Here is a 20,263-nt window from a genome sequence, read left to right as displayed (position 1 = left end):
GTTGAATGAATAAAAGCTCCCCCCATGTTAGACCTACATGACCCCCACAGATCAAGCAGTGAGTTCACATACAAAAATCACCAAATGTACTAGAAAGCAAGCTCTGACAAGTTAAGTGTCTGTGAAAACTGGAAAGGAAGGTAAAGATGTCCCATCACCCCTGCCTGTAAGGACAGCAGATACTGGGATTTTCAGCTAATCTAAAACTAACAAAATGATTAAAACACAGTAACATCTCCACCCAACTCAGGACACTTACCTACCTCCATCACCTGTTCATAGAGAAGCTTCTCTAGAAGACAGAAAGAGAGGGGTATCAGCTCAGTTTAAGGAAGGGCTTTTTCTAATAGGCAGGGTTGTCCAAAGATGGCCCAAGCTGCCTAGGAGGACTTTGCTCCTTGTCACTCTGGGCGTGTGACTATTTGAAAGGATTAGCAGGTCTTCAAACCATCAGATTGGGGAAAAAATATTGGATTCTCTGACTCTCAGGGTCATGTGCAACCCTGCGATCCTGTGAAATTCAACCGTATTTGTGGGGTTTTATCTCATGGCTAGAATTGTGTTTCTTAATTAACTAGCAGGCTGGCAAGATCAGTTCTTTCCTAATTTATCAAAAGATAATGATTCACAGCTCTATCCAGGATTTTTCTGCAGTTTCTCTGACCTTCTCTGCATTGGGAGTCCCCAGGCAAGGCTCTACCAGTTCTCTCTCTGCCATTTTGCAGGGTCCCCAACCTACAGGTAATTCACGTCCACGTCTACTTCTTCCTGGACATTTCCTAGAGAAGCCCATTCCACTTCTTGCCAGTCGGGGCGCCTTTACCACTTAGTTACCTTTTGATCTTCTTTGCTTCCAGATGAGGTAAATGCCCACGATGATGAGAATTCCCAGGATAGGCAGGATGACAGCAAGAGCCACTGTAGAGGAGGAGATCCTCCCTGGAGAAGGGGCTAAAACAGAAACCACCAATGGCCACCCTCAAAGAGACATCCAACAGCTTCTCCCATGCCACAGACCTTGCTTCAGATGGCAGATGGCTCAAGCACATCCCAACTTCTTGGTTAGAGAGAGACTTCTAGCCAAGACTGTGGGGGGAGTGACCAGGGATGATTTCAAAGTGAGATGTTCATTTCTTAGGGGTAGTTCTGATGGTCCTGCCTGAAGACAACAGGTTAAACTCCACTTTTCAACCACAACCTTGTCCTATCCTGGATGGAGCCATTATCCGGTGACTTTGAAGGATAGGAGGGGCTTCCTCAGGGATCATCTTTCTCATGAGCACCCACCTGTCTCCCCATCAATTCCTCACTTTGCTGTGAAACAACAGTCAGTGAGTGACATCTTGGCCCGGAGCCCTACCAGCAGAGGCAGAACCATTTCTGTGGTGCTATAGCAGGAGACCTAAAGCCTGGACAAGAAGAAAGGAGAAAGGAAAGAAGAGATAAAGAGCAGAAGAAGCTCTGTGACTCATGGGAAGAGTCTCAGCTGGATGTGAGACCTCACTCAGCAGTGTGTGACCCTGGGCAAGAGACTGAGCCTCCCCAAGCCTAGCTGACCATCTAGGAAATAGAGATGATGTAATTTCTGTCCCGTTGGGTTGTAGGGAGACGTAAAGAGGTCAGGAGAGTAGAGCACTTAGCACTTCATGAGAGGCAGTGGCAGTAGTAAGGGAAGGGAGGGGGACAGAGAGAGGAAAAAAGAAGTCCTGACCCCTTCTGATCTGGGACCCCAGGCCACAGTCTGTCTTTCCTGGCTCCAAAACCACTTTGCTTTACCACATGGCTCCATGTTTAAAGGGTCTTTAAAAGATTCACACCCTTTGGATCCCTTAATTTTACTTCCAGAAATGCATTCTAAGAAAATAATCAGAATCACATCCCAAAATATGTGCAAAGATGTTCACTGAATAATTGGTTATAATAGGAGGAAAAACTGGAGACCACCCAGATGTCCAGAAATAGGGCTCTGATTAATTTTATTATGCTATAACCACACAATGAAGTACTGTGTAGCTCTTAAAAATCATACTGCAGAGAACTACTTAAGGACATGGGCAGAAAATGCTCAGGACGTTGTAACTAAAGGAAAAAAGACCCAGAAGAATACATATATGAAAACACACACACTCAAGAGTTGGAGACATACAAGAATGTCTTTAAAGAAATGCCCCCAGAGGTTAAAAGCAGTTCTAATTTAGGACAAAACAGGCCATTTCCGGTTTCTTTATAATGTTCATCACTTTTTCAACTTTTCTACCACAAACATGTGTTCCTCATAGAATTTAAAAAGTTTGAAAATTCTTTATAAAGTTTCCACTCAGGTAGGAGTTTTCCGCAGGGGCTTAGAGCCCGTTTCCTGTCCTGGCTTTTACCTGCTATGAGCATGGCTGTGGTCTTCTCTTGGCCGAGGGCCAAATTGTGGACGGTGCAGGACACGTTCCCCAGCGTGCTGTCCCTGACTCTGCTAGACACCGCGATCCGGAAGAGCCCAGCTTCCAGGACATGGACATCCGACAAGGGTTGAAGCACTCTGCCTTGAGGGTCTTTCCACTGGGCCAAGGGCTGTGGAAACCATCCCGCAGACCTGCACACCAGCTGGATCCATCCAGCGTCGTAGCCCTTCACGTGGATATAAGGGTCGGAGCCTAGAACTGGAGGGAGACGGGGAACACAGATGCCTGATGGTGGGGGCGCGGTCCCCGCCGGAGCCCTGGCTCCCTTCCCGCAGCCTCCCTGGGGGAGGCGGGGCTGCCCTGGCCACTTGCGGGGGCCGCCCTCTCCGCAGCCCCATGCTCCTCCCAACCGGGTGAGAGAGTCTCTGGCTTCATCCTCACACTTCGCAAATGCACCCCTGGGGTAACTGCATCCCACGATTCAGGTCTTGGGGGTACCTCTGTCCCCCCCTTTGAAAATGACTAACCTGCCACCTGCAGGGTCACGATGCCATCCCGAGTCAGGTTTCCGATCTGGACCTCGCATTGGTACAGCCCTCGGTCCTCCAGCCGGACGTGGCTGATCTCCAGGGACACGCTCCCCTCTCCCGAGTCCCTCCGCAGCGCCGTCCGCCCCTTGTATTCTGGCATCACGCCTTCCTCCCAGTCTCTCCCGTCGCGGAACACGTGCACGACCTGGGAGCGGTCCGGGCTTGGGGACCGCAGCCACGTCACCGCGGTGGGCACGGTGACCGGCCACAGGGGGATGGGGCAGGGCAGTTCGGCTGTGCCCCCTAGTGGGGCCAGGTGGTAGTCGTCGGCGTCCCCTGCGTAGTGCGGACAGAAAACAGACAAGGGCGTGTAGGCGGGACCAGAGAACAGCCGCGCGGCGTCGGGTGAAAGGGATGTCTTGGCGAAGAGCAAGGCCAGGGAAGGGCATTGGAAAGGACTGGGCGGGGAGGGGTGGGTGGAATAGAACGCGGGAAGAAATAAGGCCCCTTGTTCTTGGGACTCGTTGGGTAGAGGTCCCAGGCAGGGAAAGAGGCTCACCAACTCCTACCTGACAACGGCAGGGGCAGCCGGAGGAACATAAGTGCCACGAGGCAGCTGGAGAGCCAGGAGCCAGAGGAATTTGCCATCTCCGTGGGAACTAGGAGGACAGACGCAGGGAGACACCAGAGAGAGCTGGTGAGCTTGATGTGGGTGCCGGTACAGTGTAAGGAGGTGGGGTGCCGGTGAGGGCTGCTCGGCCAACGCTCTGGAATCACACAGCCCAGAACTGGAATCCCAGCTCTGCTACTTATCTCCCTGTCAACTTGTAACTTAACTTCTCTGGGTAACCTTGTAACTGAGACTCTGTTTCTCTGTCTTTAAAATGGGTATAGTAACTGTGCCTTCTGGCAGGATTATTGTGAGGGTTGAAGGACGGAAGTGCTCAATGTGGAGGCTGGGGTCATGGGTGTCTATGAATGCCATGAGTGAGGACCATGGTGATACGGAGGGTGAGGCACTGAGTGTGATTTGGAAGGCTGAGGGAGGAGTCTGGAAGAACAAGAACTTACACCGGGGACTAAACAGGTGCACATCAGGATACTGGCTTCTTCTAGCACTTAGTGTTCCAAGACAGACTTGGAATGGGCCTGTGGTTAGCCTGTGGTTACCCACAGTGGATTCAAGTCTTGGCTCCATTCATGTGCTAGCTCCATGGCCCTGGGAACATTCTTAATATCTGTGGGCCTCCAGTGCTTAATCTATAAAGGTGGAAACTTCTTCCCGGGTTCAAGGAGGCAATGCATGGAAAGATCTTGCCACAAAGGCCTCGCAGAACAAGTGCTCAGTAAATATGCTGTAGTCGTTATTACTGAAGCAATGAGTGCATGAACCACAAGCACACCCCCGAGGATTCCCTACTAGAAAACTCTCTTCCAAGTCAAACTCTCACTCTTTTCAGATGAAATGATACTTTATGTGGAAAAGCCAAAAGACTCCACTACAAAACTGCTAGAACTCATACAGGTATTCAGTAAAGTATCAGGATATAAAACCAATGCACAGAAATCAGTTGCATGTCTATACACCAACAACAAGACTGAAGAAAGAGATATTAAGGAGTCTGTCCCATTTACAATTGCACCCAAAACCATGAGATACCTAGGAATAAACCTAACCAAAGAGCCAAAAAGTCGGTACTCGGAAAACTATAAAGTGCTCATGAAAGAAATTGAGGAAGACAAAAGAAATGGGAAAATGTTCCATGTTCATGGATTGGAAGAACAAATATTGTGAAAATATCTATGCTACCTAAAGCAATTTACACAATTAATGCAATCCCTATGAAAATACCATCAATTTTTTTCAAAGATATGGAACAAATAATCCTAAAATTTGTATGGAACCAGAAAAGACCTCAAATAGCCAGAGGAATGTTGAAAAAGAAAACCAAAGTTGGTGGTATCACAATTCTAGATTTCAAGCTCTCTTACAAAGCTGTAATCATCAAGACAGTATGGTACTGGTACAAAAACAGACACATAGATCAATGGAACAGAATAGAGAGCCCAGAAATGGAGCCTCAACTCTATGGCCAACTAATCTTCGACAAAGCAGAAAAGAATGTCCAATGGAAAAAAGACAACCTCTTCAACAAATGGTATTGGGAAAATTGGACAGCCACAGGCAGAAGAATGAAACTGGACCATTTCCTTACACCACACACAAAAATAGACTCAAAATGGATGAAAGACATCAATGTGAGAAAGGAATCCATCAAAATCCTTGAGGAGAACACAATCAGCAACCTCTTTGACCTCAGCGGCAGGAACTTCTTCCTGGAAACATCACCAAAGGCAAGGGAAGCTAGGGCAAAAATGAACTATTGGGACTTCAACAAGATCAAAAACTTTTGCATAGCAAAGGAAACAGTCAACAAAACCAAAAGACAACTGACAGAATGGGAGAAGATATTTGCAAAAGACATATCAGATAAAGGGCTAGTATCCAAAATCTATAAAGAACTTACCAAACTCAGCACCCAAAGAACAAATAATTAAATTAAGAAATGGGCAGAATGAACTGATATTTCTGCAAAGAAGACATCCAGATGGTCAACAGACACATGAAAAAGTTGCTCCACATCACTCGGCATCAGGGAAATACAAATCAAAACCATAATGAGATACCACCTCACACCAGTCAGAATGGCTAAATTAGTAAGTCAGGAAATGACAGATGCTGGTGAGGATGTGGAGAAAGGGGAACCCTCCTACACTGTTGGTGCGAATGCGAGCTGGTGCAGCCACTCTGGAAAACAGCATGAGGTTCCTCAAACAGTTGAAAATAGAGCTACCCTATGACCCAGCAATCACACTACTGGATATTTACCCTAAAGATACAAACGTAGTCCCACTCTCCCACCCTCTGCCTGCCTCTCTGCCTAATTGTGATCTCTGTCTGTCAAATAAATAAATAAATCAAATCAAAAAAAAAAAAAGATACAAACATAGTGATCTGAAGGGGCACGTGTGCCCAAATGTTTATAGCAGTAGTGTCCACAAAGCCAAACTATAGAAAGAACCTAGATGTCCATCAACAGATAATGGATAAAGAAGATGTGGTGTATATATACAATGGAATACTATGCAACCATCAAAAGAAATGAAATCTTGCCATTTGCAATGATGTGAATGGAACTAGAGGGTATTATACTGAGCAAAATAAGTCAATCAGAGAAAGATAATTATCATATGATCTTTCTGATATGAGGAATCTGAGAGGCAGGGCAGGGAGGTGTGGGGGGTAGGGAAGGAAAAAAATGAAACAAGATGGAATTGGGAGGGACACAAACCATAAGAGACTCTTAATCTCAGGAAACAAACTGAGAGTTGCTGGGGGGTGGGGGGGGATAGGGAGAGGGTGGTTGGATTATGGACATTGGGGAAGGTATGTGCTATGGTGAGTGCTGTGAAATGTGTAAGCCTGATGGTTCATAGACCTTTACCCCTGGGGCAAATAATACATTATATGTTGATTTTTAAAAAAGAAATAAAAGAAAAAGTACTTGCTACTGCCAGAAATTCCTCTAGTAGGAAACAAAACTTTCATGCCACAACTGGGGATAAAGTTTAATTCTAAAAACTCTGGAGAAGTGGGGCAACTGGGTGGCTCAATCAGTTAAACATTAACCAGACTCTTGGTTTCAGCTCAGGTCATGATCTCAGGGTTATGAAGTTGAACCCCCTCACTGAGCCCCACTTGGGCATGGAGCCTGCTTGGGAGATTCTCCCTCTCCCTCTGTCTGTCGCCCCAGCCCCAGTCGAGCTCTCTCTCTCTGTCTAAAAAACAAATAAACAAAAAATCCCAGCAGAGATATTGTCTCTTGAATTCTCCCCAATATTTCAAATCCTCTTCAAAGAGAAGGGTTTTTATAGAAGTTATCAGACCAGGCCCCTGAAGGTTTTGGAATTGGGCAAACCAGGACTTGGAGGAGGTGGAACTGTCAAAGGGAGTTTGGGAAACTGAAGATGGACTTAAGCTTTGAACAAATTTCCAATTGTTTCTCTTGTGGCAAACAGCACACTGCTTTAGGGTTGTTTTTGTTTTTCAATCATGATGCACATAACATCCATCTCTAATCCCCTAGGGTTACAATTGGCAACACAGCAGCAGGACACAGTGTGTGGTTAGGACTGTGTTACAGTCAAGAACCCCCCCCCCCCCATCCCACCCATTTTTCCCACAGGTTACCAGCTACTCAGAAATTGAACACGAGAAGTTAGGTAATGGAGAAAGGCTCTCTGCCTTATCAGTTATCATCCAAGATGGAGCATCTGGGTGGCTCAGTCAGTTAAGCGTCAGCCTTTGGCTCAGGTCATGATCTCAGGATCCTGGGATCAAGTCCCACATCAGGCTCTCTGCTCAGTGGGGAGCCTGCTTCTCTCTCTCCTCCCCTACTTGTGCTCTCTGCTGCTATCTCTATCCCTCTCTCAAATAAATAAATGAAATCTTTTTTTTAAAAGATTTTATTTATTTATTTGACAGAGATCACAAGTAGGCAGAGAGGCAGGCAGAGAGAGAGGGAGGGAAGCAGGCTCCCTGCTGAGCAGAGAGCCTGATGTGGGACTTGATCCCAGGACCCTGGGATCATGACCCGAGCCAAAAGCAGAGGTTTTAACCCACTGAGCCACCCAGGCGCCCCACAAAGTAATTTTTTATTAAAGATTTTATTTATTTATTTGACAGCGAGAGAAGGAACACAAGCAGGGGGAGTGGGAGAGGGAGAAAAAGGCTTCCTGCTGAGCAAGGAGCCCTATGAAGAGCTTGATCCCAGGACCCTGAGATCATGACCTGAGCTGAAGGCAGACACCTAATGACTGAGCCACCCACGCATCCCACAAAGTTATTTTTCAAAAGGAAAAACGGAGAGAAATCCAAAAGTCCATTAAAATGAAGATAGTGAACTATGTATGATACACTCTTGGAATGAAATACTACGCGGCATTTCATAATCATGTCAAAGAACAATCTTTAATAGCACTGGGAAATTTTTACTATAATCCAAACTAATAACTTTAAGTACAATATACATAGTATCATACCATTTAGGGAGAAGGTGCTCAGGAAAAAAAGGCAAGAACATAGATACTTAAAAAAAAAAATGACTACTTCTGGGTGTAGCAGTGAGGATTAGGTGACCTTATATTCCTCTATATTTTCCCAGTTTTCTACCTTGAATACATATAACTTTGATGAAGAAAACAAATACAGTGAATATTAAAAGAAGGAGGAGGAAGATGATGAGGAAGGAAGGAGAAGGAGGAGAAACAGTAAATTTTGAGCAAAGGCACACACAGTGCAGGAGGCAAAGAAGCACACCTGGAAGTGCCCCCCATCCCACCACTAACCCCCATCCCCCACACCCACCCCTGCCCTGGTCAGGGTCCAGAGCCAAAAGTTGCAGCCATAGCTGCTCAGCGGACCCTCTTCTCAGAGCTTGAAATGGAAAATTAACAAGGGCTGCTAGGTCTTTTATTTCACATATTCTTTTAAAAAAATATATTTTATTTATTTATTTGACAGAGAGAGAGAGATCACAAGTAGGCAGAGAGGCAGGCATAGAGAGAGGAGGAAGCAGGTGCCGAGCAGAGAGCGCTCAATCTAGGACCCTGAGATCATGACCTGAGATGAAGGCAGAGGCTTAACCCACTGAGTCACCCAGGCGCCCCTATTTCATATATTCTTACGCCGATGTAATAACCACCGGGTCACCATACTGATCTCCAGGATCTATCCTTCTGATCTGGTTGGCCAGGATGGCCCCTCCTTCCATCATGTTCTCAGTTAACATATATCAATATTATAATAATCAACATTCTATTAATGTAGGATTGAATTAACCCCAAATCCTAAATATATTTTTGGATTGCTAATATTGTTCTCTATTAACAGTAGCTCCCATTTACTGTACCTATAGGTATTCTGCATATGTTGTCTTTGGTATTGATAATAACCCTGAGAAGTGGGTATTATATTCCTCATTTTACACTTGGAATAGGAAAGGCAATCATGCAGACACCAGGGTATTATGCAAGGAAACTAGCAGTAGAATGTCGAACAGGGATAATAGATGAAAGAATGAATGAAGACATACACCTGTAGCATGAGATACAAAATGGGCAAATGACTTCCTCACTTTTTTGAGTGATCATCATGGAAGTCCTTTATGAAGAAAGTCCCCCTAATAAATATAAAATATGATTTCACCTTCTAAAGTTCAATATCCATACACAATTCAAGGACCATTCACAACTTAACCACATCGAATGTTTTGGCCAATGAATATGGTTTATCTCCCCACTTATTCACGTCTTCTTTCATTTCTCTCAGTGAAAGTTCTCACTGAGAATTTTATGGTTCTCAGTGTATAAATCTTACCTATGTTTTGTCAGCTTCATTCCCAAATATTTAATATTTGACGGTATTGTTATTAATTATAATTTCTGATTTTTCATTACTAGCATATAAAAACACAGTTGATTTTTGTATGTTGGTCTTATATCCATGATATTGTTAGATTCACTTGTCAGTTCTAGTTTTTCTGTAGCTTCCATAGGATTTTCTACATAGGTGGTCACATCACCTGTGAATAAAGAAAGTCTTACTTCTTCATCTGTAATCTGGAGGTCTTTTATTTCCTTATCTTGCCTTATTGCATTGGTTCCTTGCCTTGTTCCTGATCCTAGCAGAAAACATTCCTTCCTCACCATTGAGTGTAATATAAGCTTTTCATGGATGTCATTTATCAAGTCAAGCAAATTCCTTTCTATTCCAAGTTTACTGAGAATTTTTATCAGGAATGGATGTTAAGTTTTGTCAAATTATATTTTTGTATCTATTGAAATGATCAGATAATTTTTTAATTTTTAGTTTGTTAATATAGTAAATTACATTGGTTGATTTTTATTTTTATTTTTTTAAAAGATTTTATTTATTTGACAGAGAGAGATCACAAGTAGGCAGAGAGGCAGGCAGAGAGAGAGAGAGAGAGGAGGAAGCAGGCTCCCTGCCGAGCAGAGAGCCGGATGCGGGACTTGATACCAGGACCCTGAGATCATGACCTGAGCCAAAGGCAGAGCCACCCAGGTGCCCACATTGGTTGATTTTTTAAATATTAACCAACCCTGCCTTCTGGGGATCAACCCCAGTCAATCATGAAGTAGTAGCCTTTTTTCTATATCTTTGGCTAAAATTTTTTAAAATGCTAAGAATTTTTGCCTCTATGTCCAAGAAAGATAGAGTCAGTATTTCTCTTGTACTATCTTTTTCTGATTTTGGTAATTAAGAGTAATGCTGTTAACATAGAATGAGATGAGAAGTATTCTCTCCTCTTCAATTTTCTAAAAGAGTTTATGCAGCAAACTCAAATGTTTGATGGAAATCACCAGTGAAGCCATCTTGACCTAGAGTTTTCTTTATGAGAAGGTTTGTAACTACACATTCAATTTCTTTAATAAACATAGGCTCATTCAGATTATCCACTTCTTCTTGAGTGAGTTTGGTAGTTCGGGTCTTTCAAGAATTTGCTTAATTAATTAATTAATGTAGTAATGTCACCACTCTCATTCCTGACATTGGTAATTTGTGTCTCTTTTTCCTTGATCAGTCTGGCTAGAGCTTTATCATTTTTATTGATCTTCTCAAAGAACCACCAGCTCTTGGTTTCATTGCTTTTCTCTAATGTTTTCCTGGTTTCTACTGTATCAGTTTCTGCTTGGATTGTTATTACTTCCCTTCTTCTGCTTCCTTTGAATTTGTCTTTTTCTTGTTGTTTAGGTCATTGATTTGAAATCTTTTCTAATATATCCATGTAGTACTATAAATTTCTCCATAGCTATTGCTTTAGTGACATCCTACAAATTTTAATATGTGGTGGTTTTATTTTCATTATGTTCAAAATATTTTCTAATTTCCCTTTTGATTTCTTCTTTGACCTGTGGGTTATTCAGAAGTGTGTTATCTAGTTTCTAAATATTTGGGAACTTTCAAGATGCCTTTCTGTTATTAATTTCTTTTTATTTTTTTTTTAATTTATTTATTTGACAGAGAGAGATCGCAAGTAGGCAGCGAGGAAGGCAGAGAGAGAGGAGGAAGCAGGATCCCTGCCGAGCAGAGAGCCCAATGCTGGGCTCGATCCCAGGATGCCGGGATTATGACCTGAGCTGAAGGCAGAGGCTTTAAACCACTGAGCCACCCAGGCACCCCTTAATTTCTTTTTCTTAAGGATTATTTATTTTAGAGAGAAAGAGCATGTGCACAAGCATGGGGGTAGGGAGGGACAGAGAGAGAGAATCTTCAAGCAGACTCCCCACTTGATCAAGCCAGACCTGGGACTCAATCCCACAACCCATGAGATCATGACCTGAGTTGAAACCAAGAGTTGGGTGCTAAGCCAACTGAGCCACCCAGGTACCCCTCTGTTTATTAATTTCTAATTTAATTTCATTGTAGGCAAAAAAACATATACTGTATGATTTGAATCCTTTTAAACTTACTGACTTGTTTCATGTGCTAGCATATGGTCTATTTTGGTAAATATTTCATGTGTGTGTGTTTCTTAAGGTATATTCTGTTGTTGGGTAGAGTGTGAGTAGTGTGATGTTAGATCTTAGCTTTTTTTTTCTTTTTTCTTTTTTTTTTAGATTTTATTTATTTGAGAGAGAGGGAGTGAGCATGAGAGCAGAGAAGGTCAAAAGGTGAAGCAGACTCCCCATGGAGTTGGGAGCCCAATGCGGGACTTGATCTCAGGACTCTGGAACTATGACCTGAGCCGAAGGCAGTTACTTAACCAACTGAAGCACCCAGGTGCCCCAGATCTTAGTTTTTTAATTAAAGACATGAATTTCATGGGGCACCTGGGTGGCTCAGTGTGTTAAAGCCTCTGCCTTTGGCTCAGGTCATGAACTCAGGGTCCTGGGATCAAGCCCCGCATTAGGCTCTCTGCCCAGTGAAGAGCCTGCTCCCCCACCCCCCGCCCACCTGCCTCTCTGCCTACTTGTGATCTGTCTGTCAAATAAATAAATAAAATCTTAAAAAAAAAAAAGATGTGAATTTCACTCATAATGTCATCTGAAAAAAGTCAGATGGCATGTCATCTGAAAATTCCGAAGAATCCAATGGTAAATAAAACCAATAGTAAAGGAAAAGCTAGTATCCTTGGTGAATGGAAGGCTAGGGTCAGATGGCTTGGTTTTAGTCCTGTCTTAGTCCCTAACTTACTATGTGACTTTGTAACTTTGAGCAAATCACTGAGTCTTAGGCCTTGGGTTTCCCATCTTTAAAATGGGAGATTCACTTATATTTGTTGAGTTCATTGCAAATTGGAAAGTACCAAAAGATAAACAAATGTATTTGCCTTTCAATCCAGTAGGAAATATTCTGGAACTCTACTCTAAGAAAAGAATCTGAAAGAAAAAATGTAGTATTATTATAATAGTGAAGAACTGGACTATCTACAAACACATCAATAAGGAAGATGACTAAATAAATTATGGCTCATCAAGCCTATGTTTCCAGCAAAAACTAATAATGATGTATTAAAATCAAAATATGGGGGCGCCTGGGTGGCTCAGTGGGTTAAAGCCTCTGCCTTCAGCTCGGGTCATGATCCCAGGGTCCTGGGATCGAGCCCCGCGTTGGGCTCTCTGCTCTGCAGGGGGCCTGCTTTCTCCCCTCTCTCTCTCTCTGCCTGCCTCTCTGTCTACTTGTGATCTCTGTCTGTCAAATAAATAAAATAAAAAATCTTAAAAAAAAATCAAAATATGAAATAACATATTTACAATGATTATAACTAGACTAAAGAGCGTTTAAGAAAGGAGTTGAGAGTAAGTCCTATAAAATAGGGATGGTTAATAATTAAGACGTTGGAAATACAAACAATTTTTTCTCATCTCTATTTCCTGACTTATTAATAAAGCACACTATAACAATAAAAATATGTATCACAAAACTAAGTTCAGCAAAAGGTAAATTCATGTAATTAAAGAGTTTTGATTAGATGAAGCACTAAATTCCTTTCCAGTTCTAATATACTATAATTCTGCTTCATGAAAAGGAAAAATTTTCAGTTCTTTGCTAGAAATAACTTAATTAGGAAACGTGATGCTCAAGTTTACAAAATTATTAAGTTAGAGGAGGATTAGTGAGAGTCTAATGTTGAGAACCTTCAGAGGGCAGAGTAGTGGTGAAGGAGAGCCATGGTATTCAATGCACATTTCCAAGTCCGATGGGGAGAAGAAACCTAAGAACAGGGGAGGAAACTAAAAGATGGTAGTGGGGAGACAGGATAGAAGAAAATGACTGGAAACAGAAAAGGGTGAACAGATAGTGTGTGGGAGTCCTCATCATTGGCTGTCAAGATGCCACCTCTCATATAAGACCCCCATAGTACAGCATGTCCCCCAAGTACACTGCTATATGTAAATATGTGTATTTCTTCATTGCTATATCAGAATTCTAATTTTTTCTTTGTACTCATCCAACTTCAAGGAACTAAAATCTCTCTTTTCTCACTATGTCCCCAGTGGTGGCCTCAAATTCCCTCAGACTTTGTGAGCCACTCACATGCCCTCTGAGATAGGTTTTTCCTTCCCTGACAGGTACCCACCAGTCAGTCAGCTCCAATTCACCTTCAGGATAGCCCCATAGTATTTCAGCCATTTAAAAAAATTTTTAGGGGCAGCTGGGTGGCTCAGGCTGTTAGGTGTCTGCCTTCAGCTCAGGTCATGATCCCAGGGTATTGGGATCGAGCCCCACTCAGGGATCCCTGCTCAGCGGGGAGTCTGCCTCTCTCTCTTTCTCTCTCTCTCCCTCTGCCACTCCCCCTGCTTGTGCTCTCCCACTCTCTCTCCCACTCTCTCACTCAAATAAATAAATAAAATCTTTTTAAAAGAGGTTTTTATTAAATAAAATGTATTGCTTTTTCCATCCTTATTGTAGAAAATCTGGAAATTACCCCCCAAAATGGTTAAAATTTTAAAAATCATTTGTAATCCCTCCACTCAGAGATATGTTTCTTCAAATATTTTTTCCATGCCTGTGTATTATTTTTTTTAATTGGGCCACACTGTTGATATTTGCCAGTTTTCCCAAGTACTACATTATGTACATTTTCCCATACCATCAAATATTCTTTTAATGATTTTAAGTATTCCATCATGGATATCAGAGAATTTAAAAAATGATTCTGTATTTGTAGGATATTTAGGTTTTCCAACACGTTGTTATTACAAGCATTGTTACAATTGATAATGCATTGAGGACTAGAGTTAGAAGTCTTAGCCCTAATCTTGGTTTAGTTCCTCACTGTTGACTCTGTAACTTTAAGCAGGTCACTTAAACTCTTGGGCTTTGAGTTTCCCATCTTCAAAACAGACTCTTAATGTGCACTACCAAATTGCCTTCTAGAAAGGTCAGGTCAATGCCCAACTTTTGTAGCAACATGGATGGGACTGGAAGAGATTATGCTGAGTGAAATAAGTCAAGCAGAGAGAGTCAATTATCATATGGTTTCACTTATTTGTGGAGCATAACAAATAGCATGGAGGACAAGGGGAGATGGAGAGGAGAAGGGAGTTGAGGGAAATTGGAAGGGGAGGTGAACCACGAGAGACTATAGACTCTGAAAAACAATCTGAGGGTTTTGAAGGGGCAGGGGGTGGGAGGTTGGGGGAGCCAGGTGGTGGGTATTAGAGAGGGCACGGATTGCATGGAGCACTGGGTGTGGTGAAAAAACAATGAATACCGTTACGCTGAAAAGAAATTAAAAATTTTAAAAAAAGAAAATAAAAGAAAGGTCAGATCAAAGTTAGGAAATTGCTTGTTTCCCACAATCTTGCCATCACAGGGTTTTATGTTTTTAAAAAAATCATTGTCATTTTAATAAGTAACAAAATATGTCTCTTTTAAAATAATTAACAATGTTTTATTTTGATTTATATTTCTTGATTACTTAATTGTTATTTGGACTTTGTCAATTACCTGTCTAAACACTTTGTCCATTTTTTTATGTGGGCATTTGCCTCTTTAATGGCTTACAAAATTCTTCATATGGTAACAATTTTTTTCTGCTACACGTGTTGGAAACATTTTGTCCCCAGGCACTCATTTACATTTGGGTTTTAAAAAGTTTAATTTCAAGCTTTGCGCAGTGGCAGTATCGTAGCCAATGAGGTTTATCCGAGGCGCGATTATTGCTAATAGAAAAAGTTTAATTTCAAAACTCTTAAGTCAGAAAAAAAACACACAATGGAAGCTCCCTTGACAACTTCAAACAGACTAAGACTAGACGCTGAAAATCTGCAGATGATCAGTGTAAATGCACACAGTCCAGGACCCAGCTAATAATAAGGGTTAAATAAATGATAGCTTTCATAATTAAGACTGATAACAATACTACTTCAATGAGAGTCTTTCGTCAAAACCCCCTTGTCCAGCCCCCTGGTCACTCATCCTTTTGTGCCCGTTTTCCCTTCCCCCATTTCATCCTCTAAAGTGTGAGTGCCGACAAGGCGGAGAGTTTCTCCAACGAATTGGAGAATCCTCAGACAGCCAAAGACAAGAGAAAGGGAGATGGACTCACCACCTTTGGAATGGAGGACCCTCTGTGCCTCACCAGCAGAGCTGGAGTCTCCAAGCTGGGAACGCTTCCTCTGGCCATTCAGGGAGATGAGGCACCGGACAGGGACATCAGGAAGGCCATGGAGGTGAGCCTGGGAAGATTTCACCTTTTTATTCGAAGCCCAAAGCCAGGGGCTCCCCTAGCTGCCTCCTATACACCAACAAGCCACACCCTGCCTGTCTGCTCCTGATAAAGGAACAGAGCAAAGAGGAGGCTAAAAGTGAGGGAACATTCCCAGTGCCACCCAGTATAAGGGAACTTTGCCCCTCAGCCCCCTTTCCCTCCCAAGCTAACTGCGTAATGATTCCCTGCAATATGTTTTGATCCTATCATACTCCTTCGGACAAGCTTGCTCCCCTTTACTTCCCATATTAGAGTAAAATTGAAGATTGGTTTCAAAGACACCTGCCAATTAGCTGCCTTCTTTAACCCACTACCTTTATCTCCAGCTGCACCCCAACGTGTGCTTTCTGACAAATAGACTTGCTTACTGTCTCCCAACATGTGATAAACCCTTTCCTGCCTGGCTTGCTTTCATAATATCCATAACTCTACATTCATAATATCCATAATTGTATCCTTAACAATGCATTATGTATTTTTTAAACTTTATACAGATGGAGCACATTGTACTTAATTCCCTGTGATTTTCCTTTTTTCACTCAACCTTAGTTTCGGAGTCTAGCAGACACCTGTGCTGGCCCACACTATATGCCCTCAGCCCCGTCCCCTACTCTTGCCCCATTGTGGCAGGAGGAGGTAGCTGAAACTTGTAGGTGGGCTGCCAGCAAGCCACCTCAAAGGCCACAGTGTCTCTTTGCTTATCTGAATCTGGCCTCTACAAAGGCTGGGAAGGCTGTTCAACCTGTATGCAGCCCAGGAGTTCAGGAACCTTAATACCCCAGGGGATAAACTGGGCAGTGACAGGCATCAGCAGAAAATGCTCCAGCCTCATACCTCCGGAGGGACAGTTCTGAGCTGTATTCTACACAACACCTCGGAGAGTTCCCAGAGGGAATGAGCTCAGTAACCCACAGATATCAGTAGTTCAATAATGCACATTTTAGCACTTTTTCTTCCTTTTCTTCTCACTTACCATTTCTGATTCCTGGGATCACCTCCTTTTTTTTTTTTTTTTTAAGATTTTATTTATTTATTCAACACAGAGAGAGACAGCAAGAGAGGGAACACAAGCAGGGGGAGTGGGAATGGGAGAAGCAGGCTCCCCGCTGAACAGGGAGCCCAATGCAGGGCTCGATCCCAGGACTCTGGGATCATGACCTGGGTCACTTAATGACTGAACCCACCAGGCACACCCTGATTCCTGGGATCACCTCCTAAATAAACTCTTGCACAGAAGGACTCAATTCATACTCTCCTTTTTGGTGGAGTACAGATTAAGATACCAAAATTCATCCAGATGGATTCACAGAGCTCTGGTACATTCATTCCCCACTGTGTGGTAGACACTGTAGGAATATGCCAACATTTCGTCCATTTCCTCATTGATAAAAATGCAGTTTGTGTCTGGGCTTTGGCTTCTACAAACAGTGAGGCTAGGAACATTTTTTTTTTTTATTAACATATAATGTATTATTTGCCCCCCGGGTACAGGTCTGTGAATCATGAGGCTTACACACTTCACAGCACTCACCATAGTACATACCCTCCTTAATGTCCATCACCTGGCCACCCCATCCCTCCCCACCAACCCCCCAACAACCCTTAGTTTGTTCTGTGAGATTAAGAGTCTCTGATGGTTTGTCTCCCTCCCGATCCGATCTTGTTTCATTTTTTGCTAGGAACATTCTTTCCTGGTTCATGTGTGCAAGAGTTTCTTTAAAACAGCCAGATGGGAGTCTGTGGGGTCCATGAACTCCAGGAGCTCCTGAGACCCTTTCATGAGGTCCCCTGGTATTCTTATGTTCATAATGATACTAAGCTGTTATTTATTTGTTCATTGTGTTGACATTTCCTCTGCTCCTGTGGGCTTGAGAGATCCCAATAAAAACAGATCGTTCTCATGAGCTTGGTAGTGACATTAAGGATTAATGATTTTTTTGCTGTTGTGTAATGAAATGTGTCAACATTTGAAACACCTACATAAGTCCGTGAACCAGTAACTTCCAAATGGTTAATGCATATCTTGACAAAATCATGCAAAGATAAAAGATCTATTCAAGGGGTGCCTGGGTGGCTCAGTGGGTTAGGGCCTCTGCCTTCGGCTCAGGTCATGATCCCAGGGTCCTGGGATCGAGCCCCACATTGGGCTCTCTGCTCTGCAGGGAGACTGCTTCCTCCTCTCTCTCTCTCTGCCTGCCTCTCTGCCTACTTGTGATCTCTGTCTGTCAAGTAAATGGATAAAATCTTTAAAAAAAAAGAAAGAAAGAAAAAAGATCTATTCAATATGCAAGATACACCAGTGGGTTTAACTGTGGCAGAGTATGAGAAGTTCGCTGGTGTATTTCAAATGTATAATACACATTTGAAAGTTGCTAAGAAAGTACATCTTAAATATTCCCACCACAACAAAGGTAATTTTGTGACAGGATGGAGAAATATCAGCTAATTTTATGGTGGTAATCATTTCCCAGTGTAAGCGTATCAAGTTCAAAAGTTGTATACCTATCTGTCAATTATATCTCAATCAAACTAAGAGGGGAAAATGACAAAATTTACTGGTATGATTTTAGATCCTATGCTGCAGTAACCTTTCAGAGATTACCACTTGCCAAGTTTGGCTATGTTATCAAAGAATATCCACAATTATCTGAAGAGGTGATTGAAATGCCTCTTTTCCAGTTACATCCACTTCAACCACACAGCCTACTGCCACAGACCAAATGCAAGAGCCAATATGAGAATCCAGCGGACTTCTAAGCAGCCAGACGCTTAAGAGATGTAGAGATATGTAAAACATTGCCACTCCTCTCACTAATTGTTTTGTTTCAGAACATAGCTGTTTCTCATATAACATGTTGTTTATGTCATGTTTATGTTAACATGTCTATGTTAACATAAGTGTTTATGTTAACGTGTATGTTATTATTGTCTTCTTTAAATTTTTAAATTTAAATTCAATTAATTAACATAGAATATATTATTAGTTTCAGAGGTAGAGGTCAACTGACTCACCAGTTTTATGTAACACCCAGCGCTCATTATATCACATGCCTCCTTAATGCCCATCACCCAGTTACCCCACCCCCACCTCCCTATTATTGTCTTTAAGTGAAATAATAATTATATGAAAATTTCTTACTTTAATTTCTACTATGGAAAATTGCAGAAAATATAACCCATATAAGCTGAAGCTCTTTAAGGTCCTCAATAATTTTTAAGGTACACACAAATACACACACAACTACATACATCATGCTATCACTACACCTACCAAAATTGGTGATAATCCCTTGATATTATTTGATATGCAGTCTACGTTCACACATTTTCAATGACATCAAACATGTCTTTTTACACGTGGTCTGTTCAAATCTGGATCTAAGCAAGATACACATACTACGTTTTCTGGTTAAGTTCCTAAAGGGTCTTTATTCTATCATGATCCCTCTGTCTTCTTTTAATTTTAAGATTTTATTTATTTATTTGAGAGAGAGAGAGAGAGAGAGTGCATCAAAAAGGGAGAGGGAGAAGTAGGTTCACCACTAAGCAAGGAGCCTGATGTGGGACTCGATCCAATGACTCTGGGATCATGACCTGACCTGAAGGCAGCGGCTTAACCAATTAAGCCATCCAGGTGCCCCCTTTGCTCTTCTTTTAAATTTTTTCTTTATACTCTTGATTGTTGGTAAAACTTAGAAATTTGCCGGGGTGCCTGGGTGGCTCAGTGGGTTAAACCACAGCCTTTAGCTCAGGTCATGGTCTCAGGGTCCTGGGATCGAGCCCCGCATCAGGCTCTCTGCTCGGCGGGGACCCTGCTTCTCCCTCTCTCTCTGCCTGCCTCTCTGCCTCCTTGTGGTCTCTCTCTCTGTCAAATAAATGAATAAAATTATTTTTTTATTTTTTTATTTTTTATTTTTTATTTTTTTAAAGATTTATTTATTTATTTGACAGAGAGAGATCACAAGTAAGCAGAGAGGCAGGCAGAGAGAGAGAGAGAGGAGGAAGTAGGCTCCCCGCCGAGCAGAGAGCCCGATGTGGGACTCGATCCCAGGACCCTGAGATCATGACCTGAGCCGAAGGCAGCGGCTTAACCCACTGAGCCACCCAGGCGCCCCTAAAATTTTTTTTTTAAAAGATTATAAAAAAACTTAGAAATTTGCCTTGTACAATGTCCTACATTCTGGATTTGGCTGATTGCTTTCAAGTGGTATCATTTAATTTATTTCTCTATCCCTCATATTTCCTGTGAATTGGAAACCTAGAGATTTGATTAGATTCAGGTTCATTTCTAAGCTCTGTGACCTGGGTGAGAGTCTAACTTCCTGTGTCTCAGTTTCCTTACCAGTAAGAATAGTTAACTACCTCATTGGGATGGAGTAAGGATTAAATTAGTTAAAACATATAAAATGTTCAGAACAGTGCTTGACACCCAATATATGGTAGTTATTATCATTACTTGAGGAAAGCCTCCAACTTCAAAGCCAAAGCCAGAGACCAAAATAAACAACAAAGACAATCTAGGAAGTAAAAGAAAATG

At 42.3% G+C, this 20,263-nt stretch overlaps 1 protein-coding gene and 1 pseudogene across 3 annotated transcripts in view; one reads left to right on the top strand and one right to left on the bottom strand.

The window, feature by feature from the left end:
- ERMAP (erythroblast membrane associated protein (Scianna blood group)) overlaps positions 1 to 20,263 on the bottom strand; it is a 31,672-nt gene that overhangs the window by 7,295 nt on the left and 4,114 nt on the right. For all 3 annotated transcript variants that reach the window (XM_059374396.1, XM_059374399.1, XM_059374398.1), the window contains 6 exons: positions 15,565 to 15,694; positions 3,493 to 3,582; positions 2,921 to 3,259; positions 2,373 to 2,651; positions 835 to 951; positions 260 to 292 (listed from right to left, as the gene is read on the bottom strand). In XM_059374396.1, the coding sequence (XP_059230379.1) occupies positions 260 to 292; positions 835 to 951; positions 2,373 to 2,651; positions 2,921 to 3,259; positions 3,493 to 3,582; positions 15,565 to 15,694 (988 nt within the window). The remainder of the gene's footprint in view (positions 1 to 259; positions 293 to 834; positions 952 to 2,372; positions 2,652 to 2,920; positions 3,260 to 3,492; positions 3,583 to 15,564; positions 15,695 to 20,263) is intronic.
- On the top strand, positions 15,122 to 15,207 carry LOC132002419 (U4 spliceosomal RNA; annotated as a pseudogene).

Source organism: Mustela nigripes, chromosome 14 (genome assembly GCF_022355385.1).
Source record: "Mustela nigripes isolate SB6536 chromosome 14, MUSNIG.SB6536, whole genome shotgun sequence".
Classification (NCBI taxonomy): Eukaryota; Metazoa; Chordata; class Mammalia; order Carnivora; family Mustelidae; genus Mustela; species Mustela nigripes.
This window is presented reverse-complemented; position numbering and strand designations above follow the sequence as displayed.